Raw genomic sequence first — 15,443 nt, 5'->3', positions numbered from 1 at the left:
CATTCCATTTGTATTACTTCTTCACTAGAGCACCTGTCAGTTTTGTAGAGAAAAATATTATCAAGATGGACAACTCATTCCCGTATGATTTCATATTGTATTTTTATCATTTTTTTCAACATACATTTTTATTCAAGAGCACATAAAGAACAAGTACAGAACTCTGCAGTCTGTCCGTAAGATCGTAATGAGGTTCACATACCAATATGAAGGCTGATATACCCCTTATTAACACTTAGGGAATTATAACTAATAAACGTCCTTTTATTTTTACATTTTTAAAACAATACAAATACATTCAGTTTAAAAAGGTTCAGCAATGCAATTACATTGAACATTACACAGGGATGTGAAGAGTGTAGTGTAACGGGATTCTTCAGTTGAAGGAGAGGCGGACCAAAACGCAGCGTGGTTATTGTGATACATCTTTAATAAAGATGAAAATAGAACAATACACAAAAACAAGAAAACGTGAAAAACCGAAAACATCTGGTGTAACAAACACAAAGACAGGAACAATCACCCACACCAAACAGGCTACCTAAATATGGTTCCCAATCAGAGACAATGACTAACACCTGCCTCTGATTGAGAACCATATCAGGCCCAAACACAGAAACAGACAAACAAGACATCCAACATAGAATGCCCTCCCAGCTCACACCCTGACCAAACAAAACATAGAACACACAAAGCAAACTATGGTCAGGGTGTGACATGTAGCTTGTTTCTGAGCTGGCGGATGAATGGTTCTTGACTCTTTGCCTGCTGGAGGTACTACATGTTGGTTCCAACCTTAAAAGTAACAACAAATAAAATGAGCAGGTCTGTTAGGAAATTCCTTTGTCACACCATCTGGATAAGGGCATTTCTGTAAAGGGGAGATTGGAAACTCCATTTGATTCGTACTATTATATTCCACGGGCGGTGTATCTTGGGGGATTTTTATTTAGCTGAACCTACTAGTTACATACATTTTGTTAGCTAGGTAAGTATAGCAAGTAACTGCTGTGAAGTCACTGAAATTATTTGAAATAACGATTTAGGTACAACAGCTATGTAATTTAACACTTAACTGACAATAAATACATTCCACGGGACGGTTAGGCTAACGTAGGCTAATGCAATTAGCATGAGGTTGTAAGTAACAAGAACACTTCCCAGGACATATACATATCTGATATTGGCAGAAAGCTTAAATTCTTGTTAATCTAACTGCTCTGTCCAACTTACATTAGCTATTACGGTGAAAGAATACCATGCTATTGTTTGAGGAGAGTGCACAATTTTTTAAATGAAAAGTTATTCATAAACAAATTAGGCACATTTGGGCAGTCTTGATACAACATTTTGAACAGAGATGCAATGGTTCATTGGATCAGTCTGAAAATGTGCACATACACTGTTACAAAATCTAAATTGCACCAGGGATGGAAAAATACATGGTGGCCTTTTTCTTGCATTTCAAAGATGATGGTACAAAAAAAATACAAAAGAACGGTTTGTTTTTTCTTGGTATTATCTTTTACCAGATCTATTGTGTTATATTCTCCTACATTCCTTTCACATTTCCACAAACTTCAAAGTGTTTCCTTTCAAGTGGTACTAAGAATATGCATATCCTTGCTTCAGGGCCTGAGGTACAGGCAGTTAGATTTGGGTATGTCATTTTAGGCGAGAAAAGGGGGCGGATCCCTTGAAAAAAAAGGGGCGGATCCCTTTTTAAATATTTTTAAACCTCTTTAACTTACTCGTTTTATGCTGTCCAGTGGCACCAAAGGTGGCCATTTGATTTGCGAACTCATCACGTGCACTTATTGTGCAACAATAGTAACCAAAAAAACTGTACAAGGGCATGCCCTATGAAATAAAGAGGCAATAAAGGGCAACTACACTCAAAAATGAAAGTTTCTTCGATTTTTCCCAGACCTCAAAAGTCGTCCCCTGATGTGGTTTAAGCATTGTTGTGAACACAATTTAACATGACTTATAAAGCGGTGCTTGTGCCACCCTTTATAAAACACATGTTTGTCATATTATGTCACACAGTTACGCCACATTTATAGACATTACATACGGTTATAGATGATTTGTGACATATTTATGTAGTGTTTATGAAGGCTTTATGAAGCATTTATACGCTGCACGCCATTTTTTATTTTGATGTATTTTACCCTTATTTTACCATGTAAAACACATTCTCATTTACAGCAACGACCTGGGGAATAGTTACAGGGGAGCGAGGGGATGAATGAGCCAATTGGAAGATGGGGATGATTAGGTGGCCATGATGGTATGATGGCCAGATTGGGAATTTAGCCAGGGCACCGGGGTTGACACCAGTACTATTACGATATGTGCCACGGTGTCACGTCCTGACCTTAGTTCCTTTTTTATGTCTCTATATTAGTTTGGTCAGAGCGTGAGTTGGGGTGGGCATTCTTTGTATTTCTGGTTGAACATTTCAATAAGCATTTCTCAACGGCTGGCCATGCCTTCCTCCTGGCTACTCCAACCCCGGCCAACAGCTCTGCCTCCCCCGCAGCTACTCGCCCAAGCCTCCCAAGCTTCTCCTTCACCCAAATCCAGACAGCAGATGTTCTGAAAGAGCTGCAAAACCTGGACCCGTACAAATCAGCTGGGCTAGACAATCTGGACCCTCTCTTTCTAAAACTATCTGCCACCATTGTTGCAACCCCTATTACCAGTCTGTTCAACCTCTCTTTCGTATTGTCTGAGATCCCTAAAGATTGGAAAGCTGCCGCGGTCATCACCCTCTTCAAAGGGGGTGACACCCTAGACCCAAACTGTTACAGACCTATATCCATCCTGCCCTGCCTATTTAAAGTCTTTCGAAAGCCAAGTTAATAAACAGATCACTGACCATTTCGAATCCCACCGTACCTTCTTCGCTGTGCAATCCGGCTTCCGGATGCACCTCTGCCACGCTCAAGGTACTAAACGATGTCATAACTGCCATTGATAAAAGACAGTACTGTGCAGCAATCTTCATCGACCTGGCCAAGGCTTTCGACTCTGTCAATCACCGTATTCTTATCGGCAGACTCTGGACGGTTCCGACCTAGAATATGTGGACAACTATAAATACCTAGGTGTCTGGCTAGACTGTCAACTCTCCTTCCAGACTCATATTAAACATCTCCAATCCAAAATCAGATCTAGAATCGGCTTTCTATTTCGCAACAAAGCCTCCTTCACTCACGCCGCCAAACTCAGTAAAACTGACTATTCGATCCTTGACGATGTCATCTACAAAATAGCTTCCAACACTCTACTCAGCAAACTGGACGCAGTCTATCACAGTGCCATCCGTTTTGTTACCAATTCGTGGTATCCAATTGTTAGTAGTTACTATCTTGTCTCATCGCTACAACTCCCGTACGGGCTCAGGAGAGACAAAGGTTGAAAGCCATGCGTCCTCCGAAACACAACCCAACCAAGCCACACTGCTTCTTAACACAGTGCGCATCCAACCCGGAAGCCAGCCTCACCAATGTGTCGAAGGAAACACCGTGCACCTGGTTAGCGTGCACTGTGCCTGGCCTGCCACAGGAGTCACTAGTGCGAGATGAGACAAGGATATCCCTACCAGTCAAACCCTCCCTAACCCGGACGATGTTAGGCCAATTGTGCATCGCCCCACGGACCTCCCGGTCAGCTGCGACAGAGCATGGGCGCGAACCCAGAGTCTCTGGTGGCACAGCTAGCACTGCAATGCAGTGCCCTAGACCACTGCGCCACCTGGGAGGCCCCTACTGTATTTATTTTATTTTATTTACTTTTCTGCTCTTTTGCACACTAGTATCTCTACTTGCACATCATCATCTGCTCATAACTCTGTTGTTGTCTGTGTCACACTGCTTTGCTTTATCTTGGCCAGGTCGGGGTTGCAAATGAGAACTTGTTCTCAACTAGCCTACCTGGTTAAATAAAGGTTAAATAAAAACATAAAAAAATAAATTGTGTTTTTTTAGTTGAGGTGTCCTCAGTGGTGCTGTAAGCAGACATTTGAATCCTGCTCTGCCCACCCGCTGAATCCCGCTATGCGCTGTGGGTCTAGGATTTCTACACCTGGAATCTTTCACCTTCACCTTTTTAGTTCTTGTTTTATAAACCAGAACTATACCTACTCCTGGATATATTTCATCTGTCTCTGTGAAACTGTCCAGAATGTAGACTATAATGTGATAATTATGCTTTCTCTTTTACAAATGAGGCACATTATTTTTATTTATTTATTAATCTATTTATTTATGGTCAGTCCTTGCATTTAAAGCTTGTCTATGAATTGAAGAGTGGTTACATTTCTCTAGCCACATTCCTCAGCTGTTAACCAAAACAAATGGCGGGGTCACCTCTGTTGTTTTTCGAATCCCAGATTACCTCTCTACAGTTGCATGATCAGAGAGCCTAATCAAAATGAGAACCAACTGCCAAACATGACATCACCCCTATTGTTTATCAACACCTTCTGAGTGGCGAGACACCTTTGGGAATGGGATCAAAATGAGAACCAACTGCCAAACATGACATCACCCCTATTGTTTATCAACACCTTCTGAGTGGCGAGACACCTGTGGGAATGGAATCATCATTAAAAGGTGTTAACGTAGCCCTGTGGATCCTCCATTTGTCCACCTTTAACAGAACCATTACTATGGAGACCTCTCAACATGCTCATCTGATGCCATGAAGTGGTTGCCATGGGCACCTCAAAGCACAGGTCATTGAGGTCACAGACTCACTACACAAAGTGACCGACCTCTTCTGTACTAGTGTGGTTTTTAATCAGGTCTCTGCAAAATAATGTAAAATCTTCTAATTAGGACATACTGCAGTCATTTTACCAATGTTTATAGTACCTGCTTGGTCATCATTACAGTTAACAGTTACATTCTCAAAATGTTTGTGTCTGAACATTAAAAGACGTTTGCCATGGTTCATTTTATTACTTCCAGAAGTCAGTATCTCAAACAATGTCAATGCTTTTGTCAGACAGCTACTGTAGAGAATACGTAAGCAGCATGGCAAGATATTATTGTAGTTAGTGTACAAACAGATAGAGTTACAGACCATTACATCACAGGACCTGTAAAGCAGGGGTTTGTAGGAGGTCCTGATTAAGGTGCTGCAGACTCACTGATGTACTCCAAAACACTCCATAAAGGCACACAGTCTGTAGATGTCCAATTGCTCAATTGTTATTTCTATTAAGGAGACAGTATACCCATTGATTGTTGAAGAAGTAAGGGCTTGATTCAATCCGTAGTGCTGAAGAGCTGCAGTACGGTGCGATAGAAATGTAAAGACAATGTTCCCACGGTGTTGGAGACTGCATACACGGTCAATGCTGCACATGTCGGCTCAATCAATTTAAAATCGCTCTACAGAGCAGATCTTCAGTGTCATGGATTGAATTGCACCCGAAATGGATTGCTATTTCAGATTTAAAGATAAACAGTGAGCGTTGTAACAATACAGGGTTATTACAACTGGGCCCATGACTGATGAATAACTTTGATCAACTGAATCATGTGGACTCATCAGACACAGTGAACAACATACAGTAGGAGTCTCCACTGACTAATCATCTGATTTCATTGGCTGTGGAGCAGCCAGAATATTAAACAGTTCAAAATGTATGTTGTGACCATTTTGACCAGGGGATGTCCTTTAATGGTATCCCATATCTGTTTATGCTAGACAACCTAATGCTAAAGCAGACCACTGGATTCCATGAAAATACAACACCTAGCATTGGGCTGAGTAGCTACTGGAAGTGTAGTGGAATCCAATGAATTGGTTTAGCATTAGCTGGCCTAGGATGCTGCCGAAAAAGGCATTTTAATTCAAAACTAGCAGTATTTCAATCTTGTAAATGTTCCACATCGGACAATGGGATAATTAGGAGTACAGTGACACCTTCCATCCCTAGATTGAGGTATGTTTTCATACTACACCGGGGTGCTAATCTCATTCACAGACACTTAAATATCACATTTACATAAGTATTCAGTCCCCAGAGCTGGGGGATGTGGAGGGCATGGCCTCCTCCCGGCCGGGACAGCTCCACGCGAGGTGCCCCGGCTCACCGCACTCACAGCAGTGTCTCTGATCTAGGTCCAGCAGCCGCCAACGTCGTCGGTTTGGGTCACCCTCCTGCAACACAGCCTTGGCTGGTTCTGTCCGGGCCCCCTTCAGCCCCTCTCCTCTCTTTGTGTTGTTCATCCCCCTCGCCGCATCTCCTCTCTCCACTCGGGCCCCTCTCAGCAGGTCCTGGGTCTTCTGGGGAATTTCCACAGCGGTCAGCAATTCCTCCAGGCTCTGTGGGTTCTGCATGATCACCGTCTTCTTCATCTCGTATGGCAGGGCCCGAAGGTACTGATCCAGGACGAGCTTGTCAATCATCGGGAGGGATGGTACTTCAGTCCGTAGCCAGCCCTTGGTCAGGCGCACCAGGTCGCTCATCTGAGCAAGGGGGAAAAGGGTGGGGTCAAAGGCCCAGTCGTGGACCAGTTGTGCACGGTGTGTGAGGCTGAATCCATAACCGCTCAGAATCTCCCATCTGATTCCCCCATAATTCGCGGCCTGGTCAGCGTTCAAATCAAATTGGGCCTTCCCAGAGAAGTTGGGTGCCAACAGGCTGGCCCACTTGGGCCATCCTTTCCTCTGTGCCGTCCTCTTGAAGGTGCACAAATCTTCCTCCCTTAACTGAACCAGGAACTGATTCGGGCCAGACTCCTGAGCCCTCCCAACCTTCAACTGGGCTACCTCCGCTAACAGTCTGCGGTTTTGTTGGTGCTGCTCCTCCAGCGCTTGCTCCTGGAGAGCCTGTTGCTTCTGCTGGCTTAGGATGAGCTGAGCCACCAGCTCCTCCATGGTAATCTCCGTACGCTCGATCCCACGGCACCCAACCGTGGGGTGTTGGGTTGAGCGTGCAGAGATTAAAACAGAGAGAGAATCGTTGTAAGGCCAGGAACCAGCGGGTAACACAGTCATTCGTGTCCTTACCTCTTGCCATCCACGCAAGAGGGGCATGGTCAGTGATCAGGGCGAACTTCCGAGGAGGTAATACTTGAGGGTGTCCAGTGCCCACTGCACGGCGAGGCACTCCTCAACAATTGAGTACTTCTTCTACATCCGGAGGAGCTTCCTACTGACAAACATGATTGGGTGCTCCTCGCCTTCCTGCTCTTGGGACAAAACGGCCCCTACCCCCGTGTCAGATGCGTCTGTCTGGACCAGGAGGTTTTTTGAGAAGTCGGGGGTGACAAGTACCGGGTGCGAACATAGAGCATCCTTCAGGGCCTGAGATGCCGCCTCTGTGTGCTCCGTCTATCGCACCGTCTGGGGTAGTCATGCTTTCGTTAAGTCTGCGAGGGGAGAAGATATTGCAGCAAAGTTAGGTACAAACCGACTGTAGTATCCTGCTAACCCCAGGAATGACTTCACCTGCCTCTTGGTTCAGGGGACAAGGCCATCGCCTAATGGCAACATTTTTTTTCTTCTTAGGGCTTCACATTTCCCCTCCTGAATGAGGTCAGTAAGTTCGATGCCTACCCCATGCCCCGGGTGGACAAACTGATCGACCGCTTGGGGATGGCGAGGTTCTCCCATGTTCACAGAGGAACTCTGGAGCTTTGTCAGAGTGACCATTGAAATCTTGGTCCCCTCCCTGACCAAGGCCCTTCTCCCCCGATTGCTCAGTTTGGCCGGGCGGCCAGCTCTAGTAAGAGTCTTGGTTGCTCTAAACTTCTTTCATTTAGGAATGATGGAGGCCACTGTGTTCTTGGGGAACTTCAATGCTGGAGAATTTTTTTGGTACCCTTCCCCAGATCTGTGCCTCGACACAATCCCGTCTCAGAGCACTACGGACAATTCCTTCGACCTCATGGCTTGGTTTTTGCTCTGACATGCACTGTCAACTGTGAGACTTTATATAGACTGGTGTGTGACTTTCCAAATCATGCCCAGTCAATTGAATTGACCACAGATGGGCTCCAATCAAGTTGTAGAAACAAGGGTGATCAATGGAAACAGGATGCTCTTGAGCTCAATTTCGAGTCTCATAACAAAGGGTCTGAATACTTATATAAATACGTTTTTTCAGTTTTTTCAAAAATTCTGAAAACCTGTCTTCGCTTTGTCATTATGGGGTAGTGTGTGTAGATGGATGAGAATTGTTTTAGAATAAGGCTGTAACTTAACAAATTGTGGAACAAGTCAAGGGGTCTGGATACTTTCTGAAGGCACTGTACACATCAACATACACATCAATATTCACATCAATACACTAAAATCAAAATACAATTATAGAAAATAAATACATTCTTCAGCAAAAATGTCCTCAGTCAGCCTTTCACTATCGGCACCAATTCATTCAACTTTAGAGGACCTATGATCGGTTTAGATCTGAACCAATCATAGACGTCTATGTTTGGGCCAAATAGTATTGCTGACATGTAAAGGTGATTGAGCCGACATATGCAGCGTTTACCGTGAGTGCAGTCTCCGCTAAAGCGGAAACACTGCCTTTAAGTATGCAAAGGCAGCAGCTACACTTACTGGGATCCAAACTGGAACAAAACATCACAAGAAAACAATAGGCCGGTCCGGACCAAATCTGAACCAAACATAACGGTCTTGGGACATTGAAATCAAGGCCGGTCCTGACTGCACCAAAAAAAAAAGACTTTGCTGTTGGTCCGTGCTTAGTGGGATCTCAAGCTGTTATGTTATCCAGAATCTAATGCCTTCTGCACCATGCATCCTTTGCTCACATACATCAGCTCCACATGCTAACTCACATGTTTACAATGTCTCTGACACCATCTGTTGAAATGTTTCACCTGGTGTTTATAGCCATAGATCGATATGAGGCTGTGTACAATCTACTTCGCTATTCCACCAAGATTACTATACCAATTGCATGGCTCATGGTTTTTGCCAGTTGGGCCATTTTGCATTGTACTCCTATGGCCTACTATCTTAAAAGACAAATGTACGTGACCTGGATAAATTCCTTGCACCGCCTGGGAAGTCGGAATATTTTATTTAATACACTGTGGGGCTCCATAGACACATTGATAGCCTTTTTCTTTCCATGCTCTATTATGGGGAGTTTGTATACCAGAACACTTTTGGTTGCAAAATAACATGTAAGAAAGACTGAAGACAGATTTTTTTTAAATCCTTTGAGGGAGGTAGAGGCATGGTGTCTCAACGGTCAGAGCGAAAAGCAGCTAAAATATTAGGCATTGTGGTGGGTGTTTTCATCTTTTTCCTGGCTGCCTATCTTTGTTACTGCCGTAGTTGATACATACAAACTTTAGCACACCTGCCATTCTATTTGAAGTGTTTATCTGTCTGCGTTACTTTCATTCTACTGCAAATCCAATCATCTATGCCGTGTTTTATTATTGGTTCCAAAAACGTCTTCATCTTATTGTCACATTGAAAACATAAGGGACCTTTTTTGGAGGGGCAGACTGATGTGCCAGGTAATTTACTTCCCAGAAAATAGTATTTGTTGGATTAATGTCAATAAATGTATGTGGCTTAGTGGCTGTATTTTTATTTGTTTTACCTAAGCAATGACATGCTCACCCTGAATAGAGTGTTTTTAAACCCTATTTGCATGGGACTAGTATTACTAGAGAACATTTGGTTATGTAATTATTAACCCAGGATGTCTGTTCTTCCAGAGAACGATTCGGACCGGATTAGTGTTTTCCAAACTACCCCCTGTCATTCGTATCTTTTTTCATACTGATAGTTATGACGGAAGCCTGCAGGGTTCTTTTTTACGCGTGTAGATAATGTATTTCAACAAGTCTAGGGCTAGGCGACAACAGGGCAACAGTGATAACTTGAGTTTGGTTCCCAAGTTTCAAAACCATCTTTGGTATAGTGTCGCCATAATATTTGAATTGAGGAAGTGTGATCATAATCGTTAGCATATTTTACATCTTAAATGCCCCCCCCCCCAGCCTTCAGATGTGAGCTAAACAGTGCACTTGAGATGCGTTTTAAGACGATGGATGAGAAATTTAACTTGTAATTTTCAAACGTTTAGGTCAGTTGTATGCTGCTTTGCAATCTATTAACAGCAAAGGTCGCATTAAATGGGGGAAATATGTTTTACTGATGCATTTGTCAATATTCAATTCACACGCACAAAACATGAACAGAAGCATTCACTGTGCAGGTTGATACATGTAGGCCCTTCATATATCTTATGCGCAGTACTTCGTTCAATTTATTGCATCAGTTCATGTTTTCTTGCTAAAACCACAGACATTTCTCTCAAAACACGGGGATGTCGATTTGCACGGGACTTACATTACCCGACCTCCCCCAGTAAACTGAATAGAAGCATTTAAGAAATATATTTTGCACATTCTACTGCTCTCTATATTTGACTTTCTTTTTGTGTAACAAGGTTTGACTTCAAAATCTGAATTTGAGTCTATTATAAAATGGCATGATACTTGTCAAGGTTTTACAATTATCCACAATGGTGTTGAGGGGAGTGATGACAACCATACGACATCATCAGTTTGAGTGCCCTATAGAGTTGAATGTTGAAATGTCTGATTGGTCAAAAGGATATTGTAATCACCATTATGCTAATAGACTATAGGTACAAAAGCATGAGATTCAAGTTCAGATTTTTGTATCACATTGTGACCAGAGATAAGGGATTCACATGTGATGCATCATCTGCATGGCTGAGAGGTAAGCTATGATGAAGCACCACGAAAACAAATCATACTTGCTGAATTGGAAACATTTACATTGAATGTCACACCTTTTGAAATGGAAAAAGCATGTCCCTTTGGGTGTTTGTGAAAATATTTCCAATGAATAAGCAACAGTAATTTAATAGATTTTACTAAGTGACAGTATACTGTTGGGAAGAATACAGCATTTAATTTTGTTTGTATTAAACCATGCATAATGTAATTTCCAAAATGTAATTGTTTAAAATGTATATAACTAACTAATGTGACAATCATGTTATTACATTTTTTCCAGATTCTTTCAACAATGACAATGGAACCAGGAATCAGTCTCAGCAAGGCTGATATTGTTGAGAATATATTTCTATGTTTTGAGTCAGTGAATGGGTCTTGCAAAAGATCAATCTTTCCTCCAACAATACGAGTATTACTTTATCTCTTACTAGGCTCAATGTCTGTTCTCACAGTGTGTGGCAACCTTCTTGTAATCATCCCCATCATTCACTTCAAACAGCTCCACACCCCAACCAACTACCTCATCCTCTCTCTGGCTGTGTCAGACCTCCTCTTGGGGGTTTTAGTGATGCCTCCCAGCATGGTACATTCACTGGAAAGCTGCTGGTATTTTGGCGATTTATTCTGTAAAATCTACACCAGCACTGATGTCATGTTGTGCACTGCATCCATTCTTAACTTGTGTTTTATTTCTATTGATCGGTATTATGCAGTGTGTCGCCCTCTCCTTTATAGAACTAAAATAACTGTTCATGTTGTTCTGATTATGATGCTGGTCATCTGGACGGTTTCTGCCGTAGTAGGGTTTTGTATGATATTTCTGGGGATCAATATTTGGGGCATTGAGGATTATTACTATAATAATGTTGCCTGTGAGGGAGAATGTATTTTGTTTCAAAACAAAGTGTCGAGTACTGTGTCTTCGGTGATCTCATTCTACATCCCAGGAGTAGGGATGCTTAGCATCTACCTAAAGATTTTCCTAATAGCACAGAGACAGGCACGCTCTATTCAGGGTACAACCAATCAGAACTCAGTAGGCAAATCACAGAGGAAGGCCACCAAAACACTTGCTGTCATTATGGGGGTATTTCTATCATTCTGGACACCCTTTTTTGTTGTCAACTGCATTGATCCTTTTATTAGTTACTCTACCCCACCCGTTTTGTTTGTAACATTTGTATGGATTGGCTATTTGAATTCAACTATTAATCCCATGGTGTATGCATTCTTTTACAGTTGGTTCAGGAGGGCATTTAGAATGATAATTTCTGGTCAAATATTTCAACCTGACTCTTCAATAATGCAATTGTTTTCAGAATAAATATGGCCAAATCTAATACTGACAAAGAAGTGTGACACATGTGCCTTGCTCTCAGTCCTTTATTCAACAATATCAGACACAGGTGTGTAGGTGTAAAAAACAAGTACAATCCAGTTGAATTTTGCTCTATACTCCAGCATTTCAGATCAAATATTTCATATGAAGTGACAGTACAGACTGTCACATTTTATTTTAGGGTATTTTTTATACGTATCTGTTTTACTGTTTAGAAATTAATGCATTTCATGTATCTACAGAGTATGTTTTTAATTTGATCACACTTTCTTGCTGAGAATTTTCCTGCATAGAAGGAAATGCAAAATTGTAGTGTATTTGAGTATTAAAAAGGCTTCTGAAGTTTCTAATTTCCACTTAGATTTTTTGTTATGGCAAATAAAATATCAGCCAATACAAAAGTGTCCATTCATTATAATCCACATTTCTTGTTGCTGCTGAATCTTTTTCCTGCTGTAGCAAAATATCCTACATCTGTGGTCCCCTGAAGTTGAAGGTGTCATAAGTATTAGGACAAATTCACTTATAGTGTGTTACATTTTGTCAAAAATGTAGTATTTGGTTCCATATTCCTAGCACACAATGACTGCATCAAGCTTGTGGCTCTACAAACTTGTCTGATGCTTTTGCAGTTTGTTTTGGTCGGGTTTCACATAATGGTGTGTAATAAAAAGCGTGAGCTGGCGCACACCCAGAGAAAATTATTCAGTGTAGAGGTGCTGTCTAACGGTGAATAAACTAGAAAAACAAAGAGAGTCGCACACTCAATATGTATAAATTACCAGTAATTTAATGGGCCAAAATTGAAATGTATTGCCCGATAGAAACGAATGGTAAATAATGTTGTGTGTCATTTTGGAGTCACTTTTATCGTAAATAAGAATAGAATAGTTTCTGAACAGTGCCGTTTCTAGGAATAAGAGACAAGCAGTCGGTTAGGGGCCCCCCTTAGGGAAGGTAGTCTACCCAGCTATCTAAACATCGAAGTAATCATGGCAAAATTACTGACCGGTCACGCAATCCAGATCTCTAGGGCAGGCGTTATCAACGTGGGGTCCGCGGTCCCGTTTTTCTTTTTTCTTTTTTTTAAGGAATATTAAAAAAACAACAGATTGGAATAATAATATTTAGAGGGTATAGTACAATACAATGTAATAATATTAATCTACAATGTACATTCTTAACCCTGGGCAACATGGGCCTTGGAGGTTTACAAGGTTTAGTAGTATCCACAGTACTCCACACATTATCCATGTTTCAACTCAATTCTTCTTGTATTATTTTTGTACATAAATACACTAATTTAAAGCTACAATATGTAACTTTTTGGGGCGACCCTACCAAATTCACATAGAAATGTGATTTATAGATCTGTCTTTCACATTGAAAGCAAGTCTACGAAGCAGTACATCTGTTCTGTGCGCGCTACTTTTCCCTTTAAGTTTTGTTTTTGCTTCTTTTCCTTTTGGTTTTGTACACCAGCTTCAAACAGCTGAAAATACAATATTTTTGGTTATGGAAAATATATTTCACTGCTTGTTTTGCCCCATAAACTGAAATTAGGTGAACTATTAGAATTTTAGCAACCAGGAAATGCTTAGGGGCCCAAAAAAGCTAGAAATAGTCCTGTTTCTGAACACTTCTACATTAATGTGGTTGTTATCATGATTACAGATAATAATGAATGAATCGTGAATAACGATGAGAGAGAAAGTCACAGATTCTGAAAGATCATAACCCCAAAACACGCTTACCTCTCACAATTACCAATAAAAAAAAGGGTAGGTTAGCATGTTTTGGGGGGGTAATGATCTTATTTACTCTAATGTTCTCACTCATCATTATACACAATTCATTCATGATAATCCATAATCATGGTAGCATACACAATGTAGAAGTGTTCAGAAACATCGCTTCTTATTTACAATAAAAGTGACTCCCAAAATGACACAATACAATATTCATCATTCGGTTCATATTGGGGCAAAACACAATCAAACAACCAAAACAAACTGCAAATGAAGCCAACAAGTTTCTAGAGCCACAAGCTTGAAGTAGTCATTGCATGCTAGGAATATGGGACCAAAACCGTAAAACAGATGTGTATTAAAAAAAATACCCTCAAATAAATGGTGACATTCTGTACTGTAACCTCATATGAAACAATGTATCTTAAATCCAAAATTATGTAGTATAGAGCGAAAATGTTTTTAAAAAAAAGTAGCTTCACTGTCCAAATAAATACTGACGGACAAACAAACTTCTTCAGTTGAGCGCCTGTCAGTTTTGCAGAGAAAAAGATTAACAAGATGGATAACTCATTCCAGGTGATTCAGTACTGATACGTTTTCATTTGTTCACATTCACTTGTATTCAAGAGCACAAAAATAACATGTGCAGAACATACGATAAGTCTGCAGTATGTTCATAAGAGCGTGACGAGGTTCACATACCAATATTAAGGCCTATATACTGTCCCACCTACAGTAGATATACAAAAACAAAACCTCAGAGTTATACAAGATCCCTGCCCAGTGAGCACCCTGCATCTGGATGAAGAGGAACATCAAAATAATCATCTACTGGGCCCTGTTTGTCGGCAGCATGTTCTCTCTGTTATATCTTGATGTAGATATAACATCATTAGTTGATCATCTCGACAATATCTCATGAAATACTAACAGCACTTATACATCAACAAATGGCACTGCTGCTGGCTCACCAAATGGACTGTATTACACAAAGGAGGCATGTCATTATTTGAGAAGTATCTACTTCTTCTCTGGTGTCTGTGTTGTGGAGGCAGAGGCACAGAAACTCACATTAATACCTTAGTCAGAGAACACTGTGAAACTAAGAATTGATGCTATAACTAGCAATCATTATTGGAAAGGTGGCATCCTATGACAGTGCCACGTTGAAAGTCACTGAGTTTTTCAGTAAGGCCATGCTACTGCCAATGTTTGTCTATGGAGATTGCATGGCGGTGTGCTCAATTTAATACACCTGTCAGCAATGTGTGTGGTTGAAATAGCCAAATCCACTCATTTGAAGGGGTGTCCAGATACTTTTGTATACAGTGGAAGTTGGAAGTTTACATACACCTTAGCCAAATACATTTAAACTCAGTTTTTCACAATTCCTAACATTTAATCCTGGTAAAAACTCCCTGTCTTTGGTCAGTTAGGATCACCACTTCATTTTAAGAATGTGAAATGTCGGAATAATAGTAGAGAGAATGATTTATTTCTGCTTTTATTTATTTCTGTAACGTTCGTCGTCTTCCTCTGATGAGGAGTAAGAGAGATCGGACCAATTTGCAGCGT

The 15,443-nt window shown here is 41.2% G+C and overlaps 1 protein-coding gene across 1 annotated transcript; it reads left to right on the top strand.

Moving 5' to 3' along the window:
* The first annotated feature begins 11,070 nt into the window (after positions 1–11,070).
* On the top strand, positions 11,071–12,285 carry LOC110520970 (trace amine-associated receptor 1-like). The gene has a single exon (XM_021598418.2). The coding sequence runs from the start codon at positions 11,071–11,073 to the stop codon at positions 12,100–12,102; it is 1,032 nt and encodes a 343-aa protein (XP_021454093.2). The 3' UTR covers positions 12,103–12,285.
* The last annotated feature ends 3,158 nt before the right edge of the window (positions 12,286–15,443 follow it).

Source organism: Oncorhynchus mykiss, chromosome 4, assembly GCF_013265735.2.
Source record: "Oncorhynchus mykiss isolate Arlee chromosome 4, USDA_OmykA_1.1, whole genome shotgun sequence".
Classification (NCBI taxonomy): domain Eukaryota; kingdom Metazoa; phylum Chordata; class Actinopteri; order Salmoniformes; family Salmonidae; genus Oncorhynchus; species Oncorhynchus mykiss.
Note: the sequence above shows the minus strand (reverse complement) of the source record. Positions and strands in the feature narration are given on the sequence as shown.

Excerpts from the sequence above, each read along its gene's own strand:
- LOC110520970 (XM_021598418.2), top strand. The coding sequence starts at position 11,071 with ATGACAATGGAACCAGGAATCAGTCTCAGCAAGGCTGATATTGTTGAG.